The sequence below is a fragment of the Pterocles gutturalis genome, unplaced genomic scaffold (genome assembly GCF_000699245.1).
Source record: "Pterocles gutturalis isolate BGI_N339 unplaced genomic scaffold, ASM69924v1 scaffold24798, whole genome shotgun sequence".
NCBI lineage: Eukaryota > Metazoa > Chordata > Aves > Pterocliformes > Pteroclidae > Pterocles > Pterocles gutturalis.
In genome coordinates this window covers 1-25528 of record NW_010123749.1, presented here as the reverse complement: position 1 = coordinate 25528, position 25528 = coordinate 1, and the positions used below count along the sequence as shown (strand labels likewise).

The window sequence follows — 25528 nt, the reverse complement described above, 5'->3', positions numbered from 1 at the left end:
CTACATCTGTGAAAAGGCCGCAGTCCTCCACGGCATCTAGGGTTCATGCTCTACTAATGTTACTGTCTCCAGATCAAGAGCTGACAGCAAAAAAGAGATGACTAATGACTTCTACAGGAGGGTTTTAACAATATTCTACGTAAAAGGCACTATAGTGTGCTTGCCCTATGTAAATCAAGAGACTATCACAAAGTAACACCATTTAAAAGGTGTAAACATAATATTAGAAGATGGATGTGGCTTTCTGACAGTCCATAGAAAGTAAAGGTTTTTTGCTTCCAGGTAATTTCCAGGCCATTTGCAGGTACAGCATTGTTTTGAGTCACCAGTGGTGATTCAAGGCATCTCAGTGTCTTTGGACTCCTCCTGCACCTAGAACATCGCAGATGGTCACAGTGATCAGCCCTGGTCTTCTAGTCCCTGAGACATCGGCCTGGGACATGGGGCAGTGACCTCCATTAACTGTGAGGTGCCAGCTAATTTTTTAGACAAATCTTACAGCCAAAGTGTAGGGTTCCAAGAACTTGAAATTACCAAATGGTTTGGCATTTTTGTGTTTTTGTTAAAAAATAGCAGGCTATTTTGAAACAATCGGTTGCTGTTAGTGCTTTGTTACAACCATGAAAATGCATCACTGATATTTTGCCTCTGTAGAGTTTTGATATTATCTTCTGCCACTGAGAATTTGCCTTTGTATGGATTTAAAAGCTCCTGTTTTGAGTGGGTTTCAGGCACTGGGTGCAGTCTGTAGAGCTGTGCAATACTGTTTGTACTGGGCCTGCAGCCAGTGTACGACAGAGGGCCTGGAAGGAAATTCCACATTTTAAGACAAGAAAATATTTTTGCAGCAGGCTGATTTTCATTTTTCTGAATATCTTAGGAAATGTAGTATCTGGAGCAAGAGGAACTGGCAGCAACGCAGGTGAGGTGACTGCACAATCAGTGCTTCTGACAAACGTGTTTCACCCCAGACCCCTACGCTTTACCTCACCCACTTGGAATTCACCACATGGCTCTTACATGGAGTGTCTACAGTCTTTGCAAATACTGTATAAAAGGAGAACAAAGTTTCTGCCAAGTTTCTTTCCCTGGGGTCACTGGGCAGGCTGTTATGCAGCATTTTACTGCCAGTCTCCCTGAGTCTGCAAAAAAAAAATCATACTTTTGCTCTGCTCAAATCAGGCTCCGACCTGGCTTCAGCTGAGGCAGAGTTAACTTTCTTCATAGTAGCTAGGGTGAGGCTGTGTTTTGGATTTGTGCTCAGGAGGCAACTGATAACATACTGATGTTTATAGTTGCTGCCAGAACAGTCAAGGTCTTCTCAGCATGCCTGCTGTGCCAGTGTCTGCAGGTGCAGGAGAAGCTGGGAGGGAGCACAGACCACAATTACTAGCCTAGGATTCGACCTTAGGTTTAGGATTGAGACCCAAATTGGCCAATGGTATATTCCATATCATGCACATCATGCCCAGTGTATGGTGAGGGCTCTGTCCAGAAGTGCTCTCTCTTGCTCTGGGTTGTCTCCCTCTGGGTTTCCCCTCTCTGAGTCATCTTGGTCTCTCAGACACTGGGGTTCTTATCTCCATTCTGGGATTGCAGTTTCAGGACTCTCCTTGCTCCAGGATCATTAGCCAGGAACGGGTTGAGCCTTGGTCATTGGGTAATGAGCAGTATCACTGTGCATCACTCATTTGTATATTTGTATGTATTACTATTATTATCATCATTATTATTTCCAGTATTATTGCAGTTTAGCTATTAAATTGTTCTTATCTGAACCCACGAGTCTCTTTTCCCTTTTCCCCTTTAATTCTCTCCTAGCCCAGCCTTCTCTTTATCATGGAGTGGCAAAACTGAGATGCATTTTCTTTTCCTCATCCTTACCCTGCTGTATGCTCAAAGGTAACTCATGTTGAGAGTGTCTCCACCTCCAAGAGCAGCTGCTGAATGCTTAGTGCTGTGGTGTGTGCCCGGTAGGATCCTAAGTCTCCCACTGACCCTCATTCCCAGGGATGTGTTACTAACTGTGTTGTCTTACCAAAATGCCTGGGACTTATGCAGTTGCTATGTGAATATTGGAAAATTTCTATAAAACCAGAGAAAAATAAGAGCCAGTTTGACCCTATGTTTTCAACTGAAATTTGGTTTTGGGAAATTTAACCCTGGCCCTCAAGCAGCTACTGCAAAAGCTGTTTTGTATCAACATTCCCCAGCAGCTCAGAAAGAGTTGAATACTATTGTCAACATTATCCAAAACATACTGGGGGGAAAAAAAAAACAATAAAAAAAACCAACCCAGCAGAATCAACACTTTCTCTTGTAAAATTTACATTTTGCATTAACTCTGCTGTCCCTCAGAATATGAATGCACAAACAAACTTGAAATTTCTGCTCAATTCTCTGTGCTCTGTCCCTCAGTTTAATATTTCTTCTCCTTTGGAGAACTCCATTTTCCCATTTAAATTCTCCTAACTCTTCTTCTTCTGCCACACATCTGCTGCTGTGTCACACTTCAAGTCTCTGTTACAAGAACAAAAACTAGTTAACCATGCTAGGTCCCCATGTGCTTTCAATTTAGTTTCAGCTGTACTTTGCATTACGGTATGATGAAACTGTCCAAAATCTATTGTTAAAATTTCCTGTGTAAAAGAGAACTTGCATGGAAACTATGCAAAACCAGTAGCTAGTTTGCAACGGAGCATCAAATTAAGGCAAAATAGCAAAGCTATGAAGTGAAAATTGTAAAAAAGTCTCAGCAGAAAGAATAATTTAAGTACATAGATCAGAAAATTAATAGATGTGATTTTTTTTTTTAATAACAAGCTAAGACTGGACTGAAATTCCTTTAAAACTACCATATACAACTTCTCAGAGGGTACCACAAAGGTCTTTTCAATCTTTCTTTGTGACTCCAAAACACAGGGAAGTAAAACAAATGATCAATTTTGAAAGTTGCATTCATAAAGCTGTCTCATTTCTATCTACATGAAATTGAAGAAAAAATAATATCTATTTAGACACGTACATAGGCTCACCATCAAAATGACACCCATATAAACCAAAAAACTCTCATTTGAAAATGTTCCTTGCAACCCTATGGGATTTTGTATTGCTTAATGTCAAACAAGACATCTATGCAGTCAGAATTAATCTGCTTAGAAGGGGAAAGGAAGCCAAAATAACATTTTTGCTAGCATATTTTAATTCTTAGTACTTTTCCACAATCAGTGTTTGGGAAGAGCAAGATGCTTTAAAGGCCTTGCCATCTGTTGCTGATTCCATGTACTCACAAACTTTTCTTTACTCTTTACAGCGCAGCACTTCATTTTTCAGTTTACCATCTACCACGTAGCACAGCAACCTGCTGTGTGCACTCCCCTCTCACTGCTGAGATCTGGAAAGAAACATTTACCAGCTTGGTAAACTCTGACAGCTTCCATCAGCCTTTCAAACTGGCCATATGTCAGTATATAGCGAACAGCATGGCAGAACCTCCCATGGGAAGGGGAATCACATCTCCTGTCCTACAGCTCTGGGCTGGGGGGTGGCACAGTTGGATTGTCCAAGCTCGGGTGGTCCCCAGGGGCCTCTCTACAAGCAGATACAGAAACATACATTTGTTGCATTCATGGGCTACTGAGTTTCCACAATAAAGACCATTTCCCTGGCCACTGCTTTTCAGCAAGGGATATATCCTTAGGCACAGCACTGTATTAGCACAGCGATGGAGTCTGTGAGCCAGCACTACCTCACTGTGGACCAGAGGGTATGGCCCAGCTGCTCCCACCTGTAGCACACACAGACACCTCCTGGGGCATGGTGCCATTGTGCCAGAGAAGGTAACATTGCTCTAGGATTAGATCTAAAACCAAAAGCTATTTATTTTTTGCATTTCTTTTGATCAGATCAATGATGTCAAGGTCTTGTGAGGAAGAATCAAAGTTAAAAAATTATTTTTTAGGACTACAGAGCAAAATTATCACCCTCATTTCAAAAGTAATCCTCAGTTATACTCAGATCCGAATTCTGAATCCACTCTTGGACACCATTACTTCTTCAGCTGAGCTTTTTTCTTAATACCACTCCTCAGCTGGTTTCCATTTTCTTATCCCACTTTGCCAGTGAGCAGAAAGCCCATTTTTACATGGCCTGTTTTATCTTTTTTTAATTCAATCCCAACTGTAACCACACAAAGTCACAGCACCAACACAAGAAGTCAGTGAGCACCATGGGAACTCACTGTAAAAGGACTAATTTTGGCTCATCATCAAAACCTGTTGGCCCTTCTCCAGTCCAGTATAAGCTAGCAGTAAATCCCAGGCTTTGCAGTCTGAACCAGTGGTTGAAGTTTTAAGCCCTCAGTCACTGCCTTAGGTGTATCTTTCCTCCAGTATTTATTTCTTAATATGCCAAGCTGGCTTTGTACTCCTTATTTAATGTTTTTTTCCTTTGCTTCATCTCTTTCCATTTCCCCAGGGAACACCCACAGCCTGTCTTACAGACTTATCCTTTGCTTTCCAACGGACTGCAGGATAAGAGCTATGTTTACAGGACATTTTGCTATAATGACTTGAACAGCTGAACTGCCTTAACTACTTTTTTAACTGGTTATACTCTACATACTCCTCATCAAACAGATTTCTACTTCAGAAGAGTTAATGCAATTTAATATTTAAGCACTTGCTCCTGATGAAGAGTTAAAGTGATCATGTAAACAGCTATGCAATTCTGATCCGATAACTTTAACACAGTATTTGCAGTTACTTGCTGGGTCATTTTATGTGTGTTTAGTTGGAATGTGCCTCAGACAAATGTGCTTGAAGATTATTTTTAAAATGTTTTGCCAAAGAAATGTGCAAATGCTTTCCATATCATATTTTGTCTCAGAAAGGTTATGTTTCTACTACAGAACTCCTCTTTTTGTTTGCTAAAAATAGTCTTAAGAGACTGTGTGTTTTAAAGTTTGTTCTAATCGTTCCAAGGAATTTTATTTCTCTCACTAAGTCTCTTTTGAAGTACAGCCTGCAGAGAAATAGCATCTTTATCGTTACTTTGATGGTTAATTTCACACTGTATTTTGCTGTTGAATCCCCTGTACTTAAAAGTAATGGTTAAACTGTACTAAAGCATTTGTAAACAAGGGAACGATGAGGAATAAGACCCAGAAAACCAGATATCTGGCATATATGTGAAAATACAGAGAAAATAAAGTACAAATACCACCTGAAGAAGAATATAAAAGTGAACAAAAATGTAATTTTGCAGTCTGGTATCATTCTTTTAACAACACAGTGCATTTTAATAGTGATTGAAATGCTGCTTGTCTCATGATTTTCATTCAGCTGCCCTCACTATCTCCAATGGATCCTCTACCCCAGCTCAGCTCCTCCAAAGGAGGAGCTTTGTTATACATCATCCTGGTTTGAGACTCCAAAATACGTTACTTCAGGAGGAAATTTGGTTTACACTCTTTTAAGAGCTAATGGGATCCGGCTGGCTTTCAATAATGTCACTTCTTTCTGCTTTAAACTTTGGCAGATCGTTGTGTATGTGTGTATTGTGCACACATGCACTTTATAGTCCTACCAGCAACAGCAAATGCAAAGAGGGCCCTTCTCTATTTCTGTGACAGCCATCAGTTCCTCTGTGACAAGCATTTTGGAATGATAACTTCTGTCCCTCCATTTCAGTCAGATGTAAAGTAAGTATTTCTGATGAGGTTAACATGAGCAGGATCACATATGACCTGATAACATCCACATACACTTTGAACTAAGATACTCCTGTATAACCGATGTATACTGGTGCCTTAGTTCACTGTATAGAGAGCCTGCCGTTTCCCAGTTCTGCAGTCAGCAGTTAAACACAACTCTCACATTTAGCTGATGGTGCTGGTTATTCTCAAGCAATTAAAAAGTATGCCAGGCATATTTCCGTTTCCTAAAATGAGACAATGGAAATACATTTCAGTTCAATTAACTGATGACCTTACCTCTCTTCTTAAAACAAATTACTACCTAGCAAACAGTTCCTTGTTATAAAGTGTGGTTAATTTTTGACATTGGGAAAAGCCAGGCATATCTTCACTGGTAACACTTCATAGATGAAAATCACAAAGGATAAAAGGGATCATTCACCATGACCTGAGCAGGTATGAGTCTGAGCTAACTCAGTATCTATGAACTAGAACCTCCTTTACAGTGACTCAGCAGTCTAAAGGGGCTGAACGTCCTATGGATTTCTCTTTGAGCTTCCCCAGGAAATCTGACTTGCCCATGGGGTCAAAAATACTTATTTAGAAACCCATGTATTGCCACTAAATTTCCTCCTAGATCTTTCTTGTCTCACAGTAGTGTGAAAGACTGCTCAATAAAAGGGAAATTTCCATCAAAGAAGGAAAAAGTACCCACTCTGATTTATCTTTTTGATTTTATTATTAGATGTTTATTATTAGATTATTAAATGTTCCTCTAATTTTCCTTTCTTGCAGTTCTCTGCTACCATTGCACCTTCCTTTTGCAGAAAATTCTGCAGCTTATTCTTTATTTTACCATCTTAAGCTTGAAAAACATCTAAGATAATTATGGAGATGCTGAGGAGATTCAGATGGCAAGAGTAAGAATAAGGTTTAAGATCTGTATGAGATGGTTAAGGCTTTTGCTCCTAGAAAAAGAAAAAAGTGAGGGAATACATGATTTGAAGTTTGTTAAAACTGGATCCCTTTTTGTTGTTTGCTGCATTCTCTGTCAAGAGTAGAAGAAATCAGCTTAAGCTACAGTAAATAAAAAAAAACTTTGTAATTCTTCTAATGGCAAAATGCCTCATAGGCTACTAGGAATAGAAGAATTTTAATTTCAGCTTAGCAACTGACTTTAAGGTCAGTTTGGGTTAAGGGTTGGCAGCCTCTCAGAGGTGGTATCCCATTTTGTGTTCTCTGTCCTCAATTCAGGTATAAAGCTAAAACCCATGTGAACCATTTCAGTGGTTCTGATGACCTTTTGTGGTAAACTTATCGCTGTGGGTTTATTAAGTCCATCTGCAAAATTCTTACCTCACTAAACAGCATATCTTTGGTGTTCTCTTGAATGTTGTTTTTTTTCCCACCCTGATGTAGCACTGTTCTACAGTGATAGAAACTGATGTCTTCTCTCAGTGACAACCTCTGTGAGCTACTAGTTTGTACAAGGTTGTAGATAAAGGAAAAGGCTGTATTTCACCCAATGGAAGCATGGGTGTGATTGTGAAGATGAGTGGTTTTTGATAAGACAATAATGATATAGCAAAAAATGTATGTAACTGTTCAGGGGCAAACTGACAAGAGGAGAAGGGAAAAGCTAAGACCAGTGAAACTGATGAAGCTCTAGAGAATGTAAATCTTATTTACCTGTGCAATCACATCTGCGGTTTCAGAATAACTGTGGCACTTTTTCACAGCTGAACGAGCTAAAAAATCATCAATCAGCCTCACGCCAATGCCGTATCCCCTACAGAGAAAACAAAGTTAACATTCAAAATGGGGAACTTCTTTCCACCTATCATCTCCTTAGTCTGTCTCTTGTGCCTTCTCAGCAAAACAGCTGAATGGTGCTAAATTAATGGCTTTGAGAGCAACAGCTTTTGCTGGTCTAAATTCTCCTTTCTACCACATTTTGCAGCACAGTTGGATTGCTGTTTCTGTAGTCATTTAAAGAATCATACTCCTTTAAGCACAATACTCCTAGCAAAGATGATATGAATGTTGTTTATATATATGTTGTCTATACATACATTTATATTTACATATATGAATAAATATTAGATATTATATATATGAGTATCATAATATATAAATAATATACAAATAATACACCTGATTAATAATGCTTTATCACTAAAAATAGGACAGGATAACATAGCACAGGATTTTCTTCATTCCTCTGTGATCCCCAGAGTTCATCTCATGCTGTCTCTGTCAAGGAGAACAAAGCAACTGCCCCTTCAGGTCACAGCATTCACCACCAGGCTGGTATGGAGTTCAGCAAGTCCTGGGCACCCTCACTCCAGCATTCAGGTGTCAGGAAAACCCATAGAAAATGGATTCACACCTGATCTCTTTCACTTTATCCTCTTATCTCTTCACCTTGTTTTTGCTCTTCCTCCACAATTCCCTATTTGTCTTTTCTCTAACGTGTTCTCTCCCTTCATCTACTAGTTGCAGAAAGAATCCAAAAGTTGCTAGTTAACATACAATTTCAGTACAACACCACCTTCATTTTGTATTTAAAGCACTACAATGTCAGAGAAATTAAATAAAAAAGGATGGAAGTTAATGGAATTTTTTATAAAACAAATATTCATTCCTAGCTCTTTCACATTAACAAAGGTCAGTAACTACATAGTGTGCAAAGCAGCTATGCCTCCAAGCTTTTTTTGAAAAAAGGAAAGAGATTGACACAAATGTTACGAAAGAATGTGAACTCAACTCAGAAATGTTTTCAGGGATTTTTTCCTTTCCATTTATGTGGATGTTGGCAGTCTCTGCCTGTTTGTCAGAGGCCCTACATCCTCAGTGAAGCAGCCTGAAAACAATGGAGTTTCTTACTGATCTTGTACCATGTCTTTAACAAGGAGCCAAAAAATGATCTGATGTCTAATGTGATTATAAGACAAAAAAGTGGTTTTGGCAGCGTGAAGTTTAAAATTGCATTATGTCATGCATCAGAAAACAATGAAATATTTATTTATTGCCTAAGTAGCAATATCAATAACATTGGCAAATATGTCATCAGCAGTTAGCAAGGTATATATTGGTGATGTGCAAGACTACTTAGATCTTTTCAACTTTTATGCCTTAGATTTGCAAAGTCAAATGAATAATAGATTGACAAGCAGCTATTTGGCAACTGTATAGTGAAACACACCCTTCTCACTATGGATCATATATGTACATACATATAGAAAGAGAGGTAAGAATACTGTCCTTAGCTGTCACAGGTCTGCTAATCTATAAGGCTTCTTCCTCAAACTGAGTTTTTTTCATCTTCACAGAAGATGGCCATATTGCTTTAATTAAACCTGTCATACTTTTTCAGGTCTTTATCAAGACAAAACCAAAAAGATTTTATAGAAACAGCTATAATAATAAAAACACAGGAGAAAAATACGTCTCCACATCTTCCAAAACTACCCTTCAGTAATTTCTATCATAGCACCATAAAGAACCCTTTGTATTTTTGAAATGTATGATTTTCATCAGAGCTGAATGAGAGATGAATATAAAATAAGTATCTGAGAGATGTCCCTTCCTAGTTTGTGAATAAATTGCTTTTCTTTTTTCCTATCAATGATTTTTTTTACTCACTTCCATCGATAGTTATTGGACTATAGCTTGTTTGCATACTGTCAGACTGACAGTAAAGTGATCAGGTGTTCTGTCCGCTGTGATTGCTGTAAATTCAATTTGCACATCCATTTTGCCTGCAAACACAAGCCTCACTCTTCCGCCAAAGATCTTAGTATATCTTCTTGTTAACCAGCTCAAAATTTGTTTCTTGTTGATTTTCTCTGATATTACTATGTTTACTGCGATAACGCTTCAGTCAGGACGACAGGATCCTATAAGCATAGGAGCTTCATTTTCCAAAGAGGTTATCCACATAAAAATCAGTTCCTCCCCGACCATTTGTGCCATCTCACTCATGGCTGCACCATCTTTTAAAAGTGAGAGGCCCATCTGTCCCTAACCCAGGGATGGGGGAAAACAGCCACCCCACAGGGGACAATTCAGAGCCCCCAAGTCAGACACCTGAATGACACCCTTGGGGAACGCAACTGACTAAAACAGGAGGCTGCCTATTGATGGAGTCACCTACGCCAAATCCCTACAACCTGGAAATGCTACTACATCTTAGCTGTCCAAGTCACAAAACCATGGTGTAGCTAGATGGGGCAGAGCCATGGGAAGGCCACATCAACAGTGGCCTTAACAGAAATGCATGTTAACTCAAAAACACCTGTGAGAAACAAAAAGCTTGTCTAGTTTGAAATAGCATGGGTATGAAGAAACAGAAGAGGAGGGTTAATGTGAAAGCTGAAATTGAATACATAGACATAGGAGATGAAATTTAGAAGTTTACATTATTAATTAGCACAGCAAAGGATTAACAATGAACAAGTATAAGCTATCAAAACAATCTTGACACTTTTCTTCTGAGAATTCAAAAGCTAATTGTTCATCTTAATTCACAAATTAGCATTATTTCTGTTGACAGAATATTGAGCCTTATCCCCGTGATCTCTGGAATGCTAAACAGAGTCCTGGAACTCGTAAGATAACAGACATAAAGCTGAAAGTTAACATATTGGACAAACAGCATTATCAATAAAGTTGAACTTTTAAAGCAGTACTTACATTCTATCTAAACAGGTGTTGACATCTTCATCTTTTTCATAGTCCTTGCACAGCTGGGCTACTAAAGCCCCGTACGTGAGTACAAGAAGTTCTCTGCTCTGCCAGAAAAGGCAGAAATCAAAAATGAAGCAAACTAGAACCAAATTTTTCCACACTTTTGAGCTGCTAATGTATTAAAAGCAAGAAAAAAAATAACATATACGTTAACAAAGAAACTTTTGTCCATGGATGTGTAATCACTGAAATGCACAATTCAAGTGTGACAGAATCTGAACTGATCATCACTTGAATCTCTGTATAGGGATTTTGCTTGTAAGAAATACCATTTATGGGATACAGCTACATTCATCAGGTGCATTCTTGCATCCTGTAACCACACACGTGTGCTGCATTGATAAATGCCATCAAACGCCATCAAAGACTAATGACAAGCATTTAGTTATAGGAAGAATAATACAGGCAATGAGCTACTAGTCCTTTTACAACAGCAACAACAGTATACACACTGAAATTCCAGTTCCTTCACAAAGGTATGATTCATCTGATTGAGATCATCAGCTGCTTATTATGATGCTGATAGGATGTTGACAGCACTCAAAAAAAAAAAAAAAAAAAAAAAAAGCACAGAATAATGAAAAAATACTATAATTCAGCACAATTGTACAGAATAAAAACAAGCAGTGTAGAAAAGAATCAGTCCCATTGACATTTCCCCTTCTTTATCAGTCTTTACCAGTAACTTGAATCACTGTCAATATTAGCTCTCCAAATGCCTGGACAATCTCACTGTGGCATTATTTCTGTATCATAGTACAGAAGATGTGGCTGGTATGGCTCCACCGCATGAACAAGATGAAGGGGATGGATGAGGATTACAGTTGCCTGCCCAGGGAGCATGGAAAGCAACTGAAGAGGTCAAAAGCATATAGTCTGGGATCTTCAGCTGGGCACCAATCTGGAGGAAGGTTTTCTTCCCTCCTTTCCCTGCCAAATCACCTCCATGGCACTGCAGAATTGACTATATTTAGCAGGAATAGCAGCTGGCCTTTAGGAGACAAACTGGGTTGACTCTCACTAAACTACTTGGACAGGAATTAACTAAAGGAAGCGCTACAGGCCTGTGGTGTGTGGGCAGACTAGAGGTGCTTTTAGTTTATAGCCTATGGAAAAATAATAGTGAATACCAATGAAAACAATAGAACAAATCACCCAAGGAAAGGAAGAATGGCTTGGTGGAAAGACCTCTTCCTGCTCCCTTTGCATCAAAAGCTTAGAGTTTAATCAATGTTCCCATTTTAACAAGTCACTGTTCAAAATCTTAAGTAGTATGGAACCATTTCCTAAACTTGCCTTGGTGATAACTCCTTTTACAATAATATTGCACACTTTGTCAAATTCTCGTTAACAAGTTTTAAATGGAGTAAATGGATGTCATACAGGTTCTGTATTGTTCTGGTCTCAGCAAAAAGTCTGTGTTGTAATAAGACAAATACCTTAGAGAAACTTAAACATACCGTATCAACATAATTGTATTTATCAGCCACTCTTGCAATCCATCAGAGTATTTTTTTGTCCATAAACTTATGTATATTAACTTTAATTACATTATATTATTCTATTTCATTTTCAGTGGATACTTCTGTCTCCTTTTCCGAAATTGACACAAAATTATCTTAAAGCCTTCTGGAGCTTCACCACTGCCCCAACTCCTACCAAAAATCACAATTCACCATCCAGAGGGCCCTAAGGCTCTAAATTCATGAAGAAAGATTTGTGTGGAATTGAACCATCCAAACACAGAACAGAGATCTCCTTCTCTCTGTGTTTCATTTAATGACTATCTAACCACAGAGGCACATAAACCTGTCATTTCTATCTTTGACCATAAATCTCCCTAAGCACTTAAACTTCTGCTTCTGAACAGATCTCAGTTTCAGAAACTTTGTGCCTATCTTTCCTAAGCCTGCTCAGAATTTCAGTGCTAGGGATAAAGTAAAAACATACAGTTAAGTGTCCAGTAAGTGAGACAGCCACTTTCTTTTATCAGTCTTCTACAGTTGTCTATGTACTCTCTTCTTTACCAGCAACTTCCTCTCTCTTCTCTTTGCTATACATATGTATACACAGATGTGTCATAATTATACTCTCAGATGCAAAGACATTATCTTCAAGACACAATACTATCACTGGGTTTTTTAAACCACGGTGGCCCTATTTCCTCATTATGGCACTTCAGGTTTTGGACTTGTGGTAAAATACTCCTAAAAAGTTAGAAATTTTCAACCACATATAGAGATTCTGAGGAAACTTGCTACTTGATTTTTTCATATTTAGACACACTACTGTCAGAGAACAAGAAAGATAATAATGGTATCTTTAATGGCACAAAATATGCTTTTCGCGACGATGCGGTTTAAGAAAGCCTCTTGGGAAAATCTTGCATGCAGTATATTTAAAACAACTGCTGGAGTTTTAGGAGGGTATTAACACAAAGTGCAGAAAAAAAATGAAGTTTTGGTCTATATAACTTCTAATTCATAGAATTCTATGCTATGTGATCAATGGTTAAAGCCAGCATTCAAAGGTAACAGCTACAGTTTTACCATTGTTTCCCCAAGAATTAGATTTTGGCCTTAAAGACAGATGTTGAGATCCTGTGATGGTGCATTCCCTGTGCATAGAAAAATCTCAACATTAGGAGGATGAAGAAGGACCCCTGTTCATGGAACATCACCCCCAAAAGAAGATGTGGTCTGATATGTAGGAGGCACACAGTGGGTACTAGGTATGCTGTGGTCTCAGATGAAACTATCCCTTCCTGTAACTGTTCATGGGGTAGAGGTGCGGCTGGCACAGCTTCTTTTCTCCAAAACAAGAACTGAGTTTTGGCCTCAAGGACTAATGAGGACAGGACTGTCTGAAAATCATTTCATGCTATAGTCAAGGTAGCTGGAGAGATATGAAGGCTCCTAGAGTGAATCTCAGTATTACTGCTCAGAGGGGAACAGAGAGTCCTACGGGCAGGCTTTTTTATGTCACCGCTTAATAGCTGACAACTTGTTGGCAGCTCACAAGGGGGTCCCACCGTAGCCACAAATGCTGTCAGTGCCTCTGCTCTCATACTGGCAGACTCATGCCCATCCTTTCAGTACTTTCAGTCTATTTGGAAATACAACTGTATAAAACACATCAATACACTAACAGCTTGTTCTTACTCCATGCACAATTCTAATTGCACATTACAAAAATGCCTTACTATTTTGTGGTTCTCCTGCTTTCTTCCTGGTGGCTGAGACATGTTGCTTGTGTGACACCTGACGTACTTGATTGTTGGTTTATGTCTTTTCCTCCACAAGAAGCATAGTTTTCTCTCAGTCACTGTATTTCATCTTTCCCTTCTCCAAAGTCTTCTCCTTTCCGCTCTTCTGCCTTTTGCATGAGATGTGTTTGCTGCAATCTCTAATGCTGCTGATGCTCCTCCTATTCTCTACGTGTACCAAGCCCTTTGGGAGGAATTTGACTGGCAACAGATCTGCCCCTGTACACAACATAAATAACTGCTCCATCCATAAGAACGATTTGTAATAAAATACACAGCCAACAGCAATGGGAAGTCGATCTGTGCAGCCACAAGAGATTCACAGGTTATGTTTTTAGGGACTGCAAGTGCATTCTGTTGTTTCTGTCAGGTTTTGATGTTAGGAGAATTAACAAAAGCTCCCTCTGAAGAATAAAAAAACAATTACAAGATACAGCTGCACAAGGTAATCAAAAATTGATCATTTACAACTTCAAAGAGCTGTAGTCTGTCATCTCTGACTGCTTCAGTCTGGTGAGTTAATGTCTGCCTAAGCAGAAGCAGTATGGGTTACAAGGCCACCATGTTTCTGCAGAGCTGCAAGGACAGATCTAGGGCTCCCAGACTCCCAGAGGAATAAACTGTGTACCTGCTGCAGCTGCCAGCTTGTGCAAACCAGGCTTTCATTAACAATGTTTCTAGGGGATCTTAACCTATTCTTAACCCATTCTTAACCTATTATAACCCTTATTTGTAAACATGCCACAGCCAGGGGTTCAGCTACTCACTTTGAGAAACCTGGTCTACTGGAGGCTGATGGGGTCCATCTGTCAGAGAAGGGGAAGAGCACCTTCGGTCATAGGCTTGCCAACGTGGTGAAGAGGGCTCTAAACTACAGTTGCCATGGGAGGTGAACCTCAGTCCATCCCACTCCTACCAGTTTGATGCCATTGCCAGCAATAGATGCCCAGAGCCTGGAGAAGGATCACAGGTCAGCAGGAGAGCACCCGCAGAGCAGCACAAAGGGATTCCAGCCAGTAAGTCAGCTTCCTCAGAGGCCCAGCTTAAACACCTCTGTGCAAATGCACATAGCATGAGCAACAAACAACAGGAGTTAGAGAGGTGTGCACACCTGCAGAGCTATGAGCTCATTGGCATCACGGAGATGTGGTGTGATGGCTCCTCTGACCAGAGTGCTGGAACAGAGGGATACAGGGTCTTTAGGAAGGACAGGCAAAGGAAACAAGGAGGGGGTGTCACCCTCTATGTCAATAACCAGCTGGAGCGCATGGAGCTCTGTCTGGGGATGGCTGAGGAGCTGACCCTTACAACTCAAACAATTCTATGATTCTACGATTCTATGAACATCCAGGAAGGTTCAGCTCAGTTTTTGTTTTCCTCTGAGGTAAATTTGGCCTACTCTGCTTAGTTTAGATTTGCAATAAATTTAGAGTATGGTCACTACTGAATTTAGAAAAGAATCAGGTAGCAGTCTTTCCTTATAGGACTTATCTTCACATACATTCCCACTGAGTCCTCTCAGGAAAGGAAGTAAAAATACATGGCCTCATCCAAATGCCATGCTGTATTAAATTTCAACTAATTAATAGATTTGGTGCTAGAGTAAAATTACAGGTATTTACTACTCCAGATACACAGAAAGCAGCAGATGTGATTCATTTGGGATAAGAAGAATTAACTTACTTTAAAAAATGGTACTTTAAAGTTATGACACAATTCAACAACAAAAAATAGGGCATATAAAAGGATTTTCAGCTTTTTCTGTGGAAAACCTAGTCATCCTAACAGCTCTCATTTTACATAGAATGAGCTGGTGTTGACAACTCTACATTATAATAAGCCTCTTCCATTTTTTTCTAGGCACTTTTCTGGCCCTGTAAAATCCAAGTCCATTTTATAAGTAAAACTACTGTAGGTACTTCCCATAACAAAATTTAAATAAATTATAAAAGCCAGGCATTACAATTCTCTAGATAGTTACTTGCATTTCTAAATTGAGTCTGAGAGGGGTTTGTTTCTCAGATTGTCTGCAATTGGCGACAAGCACCAACTGTCTCTCATTGCAAGAGACATCCCGTATTCCACAAGAAAGTGTACTGCATTGCACTAAAAAAAAAAAGCTCTAAAATATTATAATTAGCATAATTTAACTGCAGTGAAACCATCATAAAGCACTTAAGGCTACCCCTAAATAAGCAACATTTTATTTATCCAGTTCTGAATATAAGGATGAATTACTTCAGCCTGCATTATTAATACTACAATCATGAAGGAACAGTGCGGACCAGACAGTGCAATGTGTGGTAAGAACACATGAGCATTGGTTGGAAAATATGTTTGTGCACATACATACTCATGTAAATTCAGATATATTGAGAAAATTCAGACATTAAGAAAATGAAGCTGAAACGGTGTGTCCAAATGAACTGAGGATTCAATGGCTCCAGTGAGGGAAACAAGCCTATGCTGGACTGCGTCCACATCCTCAGGAACAGAACAAAACGACCTTCTTAATTTTAACTATTGTCTGATTTGCAGGCCTGTGAAAAGAGTAGAGATTCACCTGTTTTAAACTTTAACATGGGCTTCTCAGAAACAACCCAAGGCAATTTGGATAGAGAGGAAGTTAGCATTACCCTCCACCTCCCTTTCTGTCATGGTTGTCCAGAGAGGATTTTAGCCTTCAGTCCCAAGAGGGTTGGTCTGGCACACTGCTTGACCATTAGAGTACACCAGTTCTCTTCATTCCCATTAAAATAAAAAAACCCAACCCAAACCAAAACACAACAAACCACAAAATATCTCCTGAAGTTCAAAAGCATGCATAAAAGTGTACCAGCACCCTGTCTCTTGGAGTGGACTGGCTCTTATGGGAAAGCTGAAACCTGTAGAGCTAAGTACCTAATCTCTTTAGTGGTCCGGTATCTAAGGATTCTCCCAAACATGAAGCAGAGTGCAACAAAAAGGTCAATAATGAATTAGGTGTCAAATGCCTAAAAAAAAACCCTAAAAAAGTTCTTTAAGCCAAAACAAGAATACACTTGCCACAAAAGATGGGTGTCCAAATTAGTACAATACAGGATCATGTTTCTCTTCGCTCTACACCTCCAGCTCAATATGAATATTTCACTCACAGAAAACTGAATTCCTTCAAACCGCAAGAAGGTAGGTGATGGGGGATTGAGTCCACATTAAAAAAAAAGTACTTGAACACAGGTATCCCATCTCACAAATGAGTGCTTTTACTCAAAGCCCAGTGTGGCTGCTGCTTTGGCCATGTTTCAGAATAAAGCAGTGCTGTTGCTGTCACCTTGCCTGTAGTGATCTGCTTGGGAAGCATTTTCAGTGTGATCTGCTGAAACTTCCTTGGTTAGGTTAGGCATCTCAGGAACTGTTTTCAAGAGGGTGTTTTTGGATTCAGGGGCCTACTTTCTGCTGAAACTCACTGCAGGCACCCAAAATCAGATATAAATTTGCCTATAAAGCACAGACAAATTCTGAAGCAAAATATGTCAATTTAAAAGTCATTAACAGATTCTATTCTTCCCTTAACATAAAGCTTATTGATAATTTTTTCATCAGTGCTTGTCCTGGTCAAGGGGAGAGGAACTTCTCCCTTGACCAGGCCAAAGACACCACGAAAATTACTGTGACCAGGCAGAACGCAGGACATGTGCAGGGCTTCCCTACGCTCCCACAGGAAATCTGTCATGCAGGTACATTCAAAGAATGCTTTCTAACGTGCACAGGCAGGCCTGACATCCAAGCAAAATATAACTCAAAATGCAGCTAGAGAAGGCATAGAATGTCAGCCTCTTGACATGATAAAAACACTTGTGCAGGACTGAGGAGACCAGGGTTCAGTTTCCTCCTCCAAACTTTACAGGAAGCAACCTTCAGATGGAAAATAGAACAACATTTCCCTCTTTCTCTCTACCTTTTCCTGGCCATTAGGTAACAAAATCCTGATCTTTTTCTCATCCAATAAATATCAAAAACCTCTCTGTGGGGGAACTAAGTGCAACTGTTAGAACTATGTCAGGAAAGCTGGAGAATACAGCTTCTTCCCACCACAGTCACACCACATCACTAATGCTAACTGGGCCATTGGAAGAAAGAGATGAGTGAGTTTTCACTAGATCAGGTGGAACTGAAACCAATCTCTCCCTTCTGCCATGACTGCTTTGTTTCAATAAAAAACAAACATGGGAATAAAAACTGTTTGCTTGTGAGTGGGAGGATAGGAAGGTGTAATAAGCCTTCCAAAAACCATGTTTTACAAGAAAATTACAAACCATTCTCAGCTCTTAAAAAAAATAACTTATTCTCATAGGTGAGGTTCCTGGTAGTGAATTCAAGCTGACAGAGCCCTGCAAAATGACAAGTAAAACCACGGTTAAGGCATCCTGTTTGCCTCAGATGTCAGCTACAAGCATCTCTTTGCTTCAGAGGGAAGCTGGCCATCACCTCAGGTAGTGGTATTTTGGATTGCATTCAGCCCTAACTCTTCCTGGGCATCAGACAAAGAGCCTAAATGTCTACCTCAGAACTCCAGGTTCCTCTCCAAAGGTGAGTACTTAAAGGTTTGATGTACCGCCCAGGCTCTTAATTGGATCCAACCATTGTAATTCGTTCCATAACAGGATGACCCAGCAGGATTATTTACAGCACAGCACTAAAGCAAATGCCAAAGAAGTGACAATGCAGCAGTACAAAGTTGTGGTATTGATTGTATAAATTGCCTCATTCAACAGCCTTAGGCTGACTATGAATATTTCAGTGTTGCAGGTCTCTTCAGTTTCACATCTAATGTGTTTCTTGAGTAAACAAGTGAGGCTTGGGAAAACCCTCCTCCCTTATAAACAAAATAAGACATGAGTTCCCAAAGAAAGCTCAGCAGCAATCAATTGGAGATTTTTAAAGGAACTGAGGCATAATGGAATACTGTCATAAAACACATCTTCAAAATAATTCTGTAATAGCCTGTTTGGTTTATTCCACTGAATTTAAAGAAGAGGAGTTGGGTGGGTTTTTTTTTTCCAATATATAATGCCACTAATACAACAACAACAACAACAACAACAACAAAAAATTAAAAATCCTTTGATACTGAAAAAAAAATGAAGCTTCAAAATGGCAGTGTTCAGACAGCACTGGGATTTTTTTATGCTACTACTCTGCCCAAACAACCAAGAACTTAACAACAGGTTCCAGAAAAGCTGTGGCAAAGCACTGCTGGATGTTTTGGCATGTTTCTCTATCACTTTTAATTTTGTGCAATGGTGTCACATAGTTTTGAAAGCCAATTATCAGCAAGGACCTCGTTCAGAGATTGTGACTGGGGACAAAACAAGCAGGCATCCACCCTAACAGCGCACTGGAGGAACAAGGTCTTGCCTAGTAAACAGGCAAGATGGGCATAACATGCCATCCATGTGTGTAACAGCTGTGAGAGTGTCTCTGCCATCCAAGCAGATACCATGTGTGCTAAAACTACTTTTTGAGCAGAAAGTTATTATTAGCAAGCCTCTCTCCAAGGGGAGAGAATAGTGCAGTCAGACACTATTATATCAAGAGAACCAAATCCACGCACACTGGACACAGTCATCTGTAATGGGAAGACAATTTTCGTCATAGACTTTCTGGATAATCTTTTTTCTGTTCTTGGTAAGAACGTTTATATTACAGGCAGTTAGACTTCTCAGAACTTAAACACAAGTATTTGCATATTCAGATCAGCCTAGCCTACACAATATACAGAACTACTGGATAGCAGGACCATAGACAAAGTCCAATCCAGAGAAAATCATCAGGAGTGAAAAGTTTTAAATTAACCTCTGTTTAAAGTTTGATTTGCAAGAGATGCAGGGAGATTGGGATCATACATCTCAATATTCAGAAACCAGCTCTGGAAACATTTAACTGAAAAACGTCTCTCTACCTCTGCCCACAGAACGGGACTGAAGACACAGAAAATCTTGAAACTTGTAGTCACAAGCATGCTATATAAATGCCAGCAATTATCATGAGCATGTCTGAAGCTGGCTTGACACTGTGTGAACAGTAGACTACCCATTACCAAAAAAAAACTTTCCAAAGGAAACATTCGACATCATCAGGAAAAGAGACATGCTAGCTTCTTGCCACCTACAGGTGAAACACTAAAATCCTCATGGTCCAGCAGCTAACTGCATCTCAAACTCCAGTGTATGGAAAGCACACTGTCTTGGAACTAGAACTGACATTAAATATGAACAGCATTGGTATTCCAAACTTTGTGCAATTTATGGAATCTTTCATGGTTTTATTTTAAAGTTGAAGCATTTTCAATTTTAAATGCTTCATTTTTTATAACCTGTTCACTTGACAAGGCTTTGTTTGGTTGTTTTTTTACAAAGAAGAGCTGAAAGATCTCCTTTTTTCTTTTTTTCCCTAGTCCCACACCATGCTTCTTCAAATTACCATTGATTAGCCAACAGCTTGCCAATCAAATCTTAACAGGGTGGTTATCAGTTTGATAGCATCGCACTACATACAAATGCTAGGGAGAATTTATCATTAGTTTCAGACAATTAGCAAGGGGCTGGCAGAGCTCACAATTGCCTAAAAAAGTAAATGTTCCAGAACCACTTGGATAAATTATTGAATCAATTAAAACACATGATTGGATGTCTGTAGGTGTATTTAAAGATAGTAAACAAGCTTCTAGCTGTCATGGAGTGGAATCAAAAATTCATTAGAGGAAAAAGACTAGCAGGGTTTTTTGGAGTTGTATTTGGGGTTTTTTTTTTTTGATTGGTTTGGTGGGTGGGTGGGTGGTTGGTTGGTTGGTTTTTTTAAAGCTGTTGAAGTTTTTTCTGCATAGTCTGCTATTAACATTAGTGAAATATAACTAAAAGGTAGTATTGACTTAAAGCAAAAGCATCTGGTAAAAAGGAAGATCTAAAATGACTTTCCTTCCAAAGTGGTTAACTTTTCTAAAAGGCAAAGAGGTTATTATTGCTAATGCTATAATTGCAATCTTGACAATTGGTGGGCAGCAGCTTTTCTCTTTTTTTACATTCAGCTGTCCCTGTCATGTGGGGCAGAACCTTATCTATGGGCTGGCTTTCCTAGGAGTTCCTGCACTAATCCTTCTGGTTGTTGGCTATGCCCTGAATAACCAGACTTGGAGGCTGGTTACAGGCAAAAGGTCTCCTCTCCAGGAACAGACTACACTGAATGGGTTACTGCAATGCAAGCTGATCTGCTTTGTCCTGTGCAGCATCACTGGGAGAGCACTGGTAGCTCCAGTAACGTGGCTAGCAGTCACCCTGATAAATGGCTCATATTACGTCTGTGCCATGAGTGAATATGTCTCTGTGCATTATTATGGACCTAATCCTAATGTTACTGCTAGCGAACGCAGAAGGATACTGGCTGCATTTCCATGCAGTCAGTTAGTTCCTCCGGAGCTGACCCGGGCAAGAGATGAAGTGATTCTCCTACTCCGATACCAGTCACAAGTGAGTAACTCACATTGCTTCTGTTGCCTGTAGATCTAATGATGAGAACTAGAGTTAATTCAGCAGGCAAAGTGTTAGGATAAAACAGGATTTGTATCTTCTGCCTTCAGTGCCAACCCTCTGTGTTTTGAAGTCTGCTTTGTTCCTGTAAGTGGAACTGAAAGTATGCAGCGGAACATAGCTATACAAACTACTATGTCTGGTTGCTCCATTTGTTACCTGCTACTGGAGGATATAATCTTCTTTGCATAGTATCTTGAAAAGTACTATCAAGTAAGACAAATGGAAGTTCAAGAGCCAGGGAGGGTATGAAGCTTCTTCATTCAGGCATAAGAAACATGCAACTAAGGGACCCAGGTTGAGACAGCTCCATGTGAATCAAATTAAAATCTTCTTTTTAGATCAGACTCAATTCTAAAGGTTTACATGCTGGGTAAATAACAGGGGAACATTAAATTTTCACTTCAGAGAAAATTGTTTTTAAACAGGCTATAAGCTAATACAGCCTAGGAATGAGGTGGCTTCTCTTCTTACAATAACAGCTGTGGAGGCAAAATCCTTAACAAATTGTACAACAGAACTACATTAAACTTGACAGAAGGAAGCAACTTCACTACATGGCTACTCCAGTAGGCAAGGACTAGGTTTGACGTCAACAGACCCTTAACAGGCTTATATCTTGTTAACCTTATTATTCAGGAAAAGCAAATAAAATATCATCTTATAGATTTTCTGATGCTTAGAAGTTACCACTGAGTATTTTCAGCTGTAACAATTTTTCTTTTTCTTTGTAAGGTGGCTGGCTGGCTTCTGATTGCTGTGGTAGTCATCACTGTCTTCCTATCTTACTGCCTGGCAAGCTGTTTCTCCCCACTCAGCTTTCTACATTTCAGATACTGGAGAAGCTATGTCCATAATGAGCAGGAGCTCTTTGATGAAGCGATAGACCAGCACTCCAGGCTCTATGCCATGCAGCATGTAAGGAAGTTCTTTGGCTTTGTCCCCGGGAGTGACAATGTAAAGGAAATCCGTATCCCATCTCTCAGAGAATGGCAAGCCATTTCTGGACTGGCCTTTCTAAAACGAGTGGATGCGGAGCATTATGACTACAGTCTCCTCCATGACTGGGCACTCAAGGAGCCTGTGAATGGCAAATACCTGAAGACCAATGAAGACCCTGTGATCACAACACAGCTCTGAGGATCCAAGCCCCACCAGCACCTTGTAGAAAAGCAGGAACGTGTCTAGCTCCACATTGCACCTGAGCTGCTCTGGAACTTTCTGATGTGTTATTACATTGATATATAAAGTATGTTAGCAAGCACATCTTGTTAATGTACTCTTTTAGCACATGCTTACATATGCCTTGCCTGACAGCATCTAACTCCTGGGGGATGCATTGGCCCACATCTAGATTGGGGTAGGCTATTTCAAGCTGCAGTGCTCTGTTTTCTAATACTTGTGCTAAAAGGATGAGTTACGTACTGGGAAAGAAAGGTATTCCCACCTGCCTTTTCTTTCCTCCCATTAAAGAAATCTTTAAAAATTACTAGCTAGACTTTGACTGGATCCTATGAGTTGGTCCACTCTGTACAGAGCAAAAGCAGGTATCTAGCTTTGTCTTAGTGACACCTAGCAGAAATGCCTTATTTCTCCTCTTCTGCGTCTCTCTTTTATTGTGTGAATAAAATATACTGAGCTACCCATAAGCTAAGTCTGTAGCTACAGCAGCACAGAAGAAACACAGGGGGAAACTTCAGCAACAAAGGCTGGGTCTAGATACAGTGATGAGAGAACTTTCAGTTCCGGTAAGGAGATAAAATGCCCAGTGACAGGCACAGGATGGAGGGGTGCAACATGTAGCAGCTCTATGAACAAACATCTTCATGTGGAAAACTGAGCTGAAATGCATTTTGGTTGAAAACAATAAGCTAGGTCAGTCTCCTATTCCTTGTAGATATACTTCAAAATCTCTCAGGTGTTTGTGTGCTTGCCTACTGTACAAGTAGCAAATCAGGATGGGAAATAAATTCACTCTGTCCAGTAAGGTTTGCTTTGCCTGTGGAAAACTTCCTCCCCCTCCTTCCTGGGCTCAACTTCACTCCCAAATTCTCTATTTCCTTGCTGACAGGGGTGCAGGGGAACAGGCGTTGTGGTCAGTTCACCACATGTTGTTTCTGCTGTTCCTTCCTCCTCAGGGGAGGATTCTTCACATTCTTCCCCTGCTCCAGTGTGGGGTCCCTCCCATGGGAGACAGTCCTCCACAAACTGCTCCATTGTGAGTCTTTCCTGCAGCCTGCAGTTCTTCGCTAGCTGCTCCAGCATAGGCTCCTTCCATGGGATGCAGTCCTTCAGAACAGACTGCTCCAGTGTGCCTCCCCCACAGGGTCACAAGTCCTGCCAGCAAACCTGCTCCAGCATGAGCTCCTCAGTCCACAGGTCCTGCCAGGAGCCTGCTCCAGTGTGGGCTTCCTCTAGGGTCACAACCTCCTTCAGGCATCCACCTGCTCTGGTGTGGGGTCCTTCCCAGGCTGCAGGTGGATCTGCTCCCCTGTTAACCTCCATGGCTGCAGGGGCACAGCTGCCTCACCATGGGCTGCACCACAGGCTGTAGGGGAACTTCCGCTCCAGCTCTTGGAGCACCTTCTCCCCCTCCTTCTTCATTGACCTTGGTGTCTCCACAGTTGTTTTTCTCACATTCAGTTCTCTCTCTGCTGTTTTCACAGCAGTGTTTTTCCCTTTCTTAAATATGTTGTCACAGAGGCACTACCACTGTCTCTGATTAGCTCAACCTTGGCCAGCAGCAAGTCCCTCTTGAAGCCTGCCAGCATGGGCTCTATTGGACACAGGGAAAGGTTCTAGCAGCTTCTCACAGAAGCCACTCATAGCCTCACCCTGTTGCTAAAACCTTGCCAGACAAACCTAATACAAGGTAATAGAACTGCACTGTTTAGATAAACTCCTTAGGAAGCAAAGTACCTCTGTTAGTAAACACAATCTTTAGTTCAACTTTAAAGATATTTGTGGGTTTTTATTTAAGATGGAATACTGATGGAATAACTGATCTGTGTATCTGACCGTTTTGTCAAAAAACCTCTATGCTGATGTCTGTATCCAGATGACAAAAAACTAACTGCTGTCTTTATTCTATGTGGGTTCTTTCCACTTCTTCCTTTGTTTCACAGTACAACTATAAAACGATGCAATATTTGCAGCTAAGTGTGAGCTGTTAAATTATTAACTTCTTACAAAACTAACTTCTAAATTAAATTTTGGTTTTTGATTTTGTCCCAATTATTATTTGCCCTGTATTTTTTAACAGTTTATATTTTAAAATACAGAGTGGAAGTACTAGCTGTAACTGTCATTGTGAAGTCAGCCTGTAAATATACAAATAGACTGTCACCCTGTTAGTATATACACAAATACAGCTTAGTACTATAGGTGATTTGGTGTATTGCCCTTCACTCCTCTGCTCCCTGAAACATGTCATGGATTGGTAGTGATGACACAGCTTTCAACAGAATTCATTATTACAGAAAAATCAATGAGTTGGTACTGAGTAGTCTGTGCCTGCCAAAACCTGAGTCATCTTACCCAAAATCAATTTAGAATTGCTGTTTGCTCACTTGAAGTGAAAATTATTCCCTTTATGTCCATGGTAAAAGTTTTCTGAAAACTCTGGGCTCATAAAATGTACCTGAGGGAAAAGTGCTGGCTATATGCCCCGCAAACCAATGCACTCCAAAACTACCTTGTGTACCAAGTACTCATCAGGGTCTGCTGTTGTTCAACCTTCAACAGTCTTAAATTCACCCTTGCAGGTAACCCCCAAGTATGGGAGCTCCCAGTATTGCTAGCCTTGATGACTCTTGTTCTGCACTTACATGGTGATGCTGCCCGTGCAATGGGGCTGCCGAAATCACGGTGAACGTTTCCTGGTGCTTTTTAACTCCGACCTGTACCACCAACTACTTTTTCCAGCTGCATTAAATGAACTTCCCATTTCAGGCTGCAGTGGCACCCTGACGCTATTCCTAGCGCACAGTTTTGAATCCTCTTCAGTTTCCCAAACCCTACACGTTTTCCACGAGAGAACGCCAAGCAGCGAACACCCGCCTAACCGCACAGCGCGCTGTTCGCAGCAGGCCTGCAGCCTGCCCTCTTCACGTGGCGCTCCACACACGCGCCTTCCGCAGCCTAAGGAACAGCCCCTGGCTACCCCACCGACCCACAGCACCGTGTCCCCGGCAGGGGCGGGGAACCCAGAGCAGGCGTGGTGCAACTGGTGACGTCAGGATTTTACTAGCACGT

At 40.4% G+C, this 25528-nt stretch overlaps 2 protein-coding genes across 2 annotated transcripts in view; one reads left to right on the top strand and one right to left on the bottom strand.

Moving 5' to 3' along the window:
* TRAPPC3L (trafficking protein particle complex 3-like) overlaps positions 1–13688 on the bottom strand; it is a 20127-nt gene extending 6439 nt beyond the window's left edge. Inside the window, exons 1-3 of the mRNA XM_010078044.1 lie at positions 13647–13688; positions 10391–10488; positions 7385–7484 (exon numbers count right to left, since the gene is read on the bottom strand). Of these exons, the coding sequence (XP_010076346.1) occupies positions 7385–7484; positions 10391–10488; positions 13647–13688 (240 nt within the window). The remainder of the gene's footprint in view (positions 1–7384; positions 7485–10390; positions 10489–13646) is intronic.
* Positions 13689–20656: 6968 nt separating this feature from the next.
* FAM26D (family with sequence similarity 26, member D) lies at positions 20657–22414 on the top strand. Its single transcript, XM_010078041.1, has 2 exons — positions 20657–21214; positions 22010–22414. The coding sequence occupies exons 1-2, from the start codon at positions 20657–20659 to the stop codon at positions 22412–22414; spliced, it is 963 nt and encodes a 320-aa protein (XP_010076343.1).
* Positions 22415–25528: the final 3114 nt, after the last annotated feature.

Bases quoted from the DNA above. Each gene is read 5' to 3' on its own strand.
- FAM26D (XM_010078041.1), top strand. From the start codon at position 20,657: ATGACTTTCCTTCCAAAGTGGTTAACTTTTCTAAAAGGCAAAGAGGTT. The intron at 21,215-22,009 runs GTGAGTAACTCA...TTTCTTTGTAAG, and splicing joins TACTCCGATACCAGTCACAA to GTGGCTGGCTGGCTTCTGAT.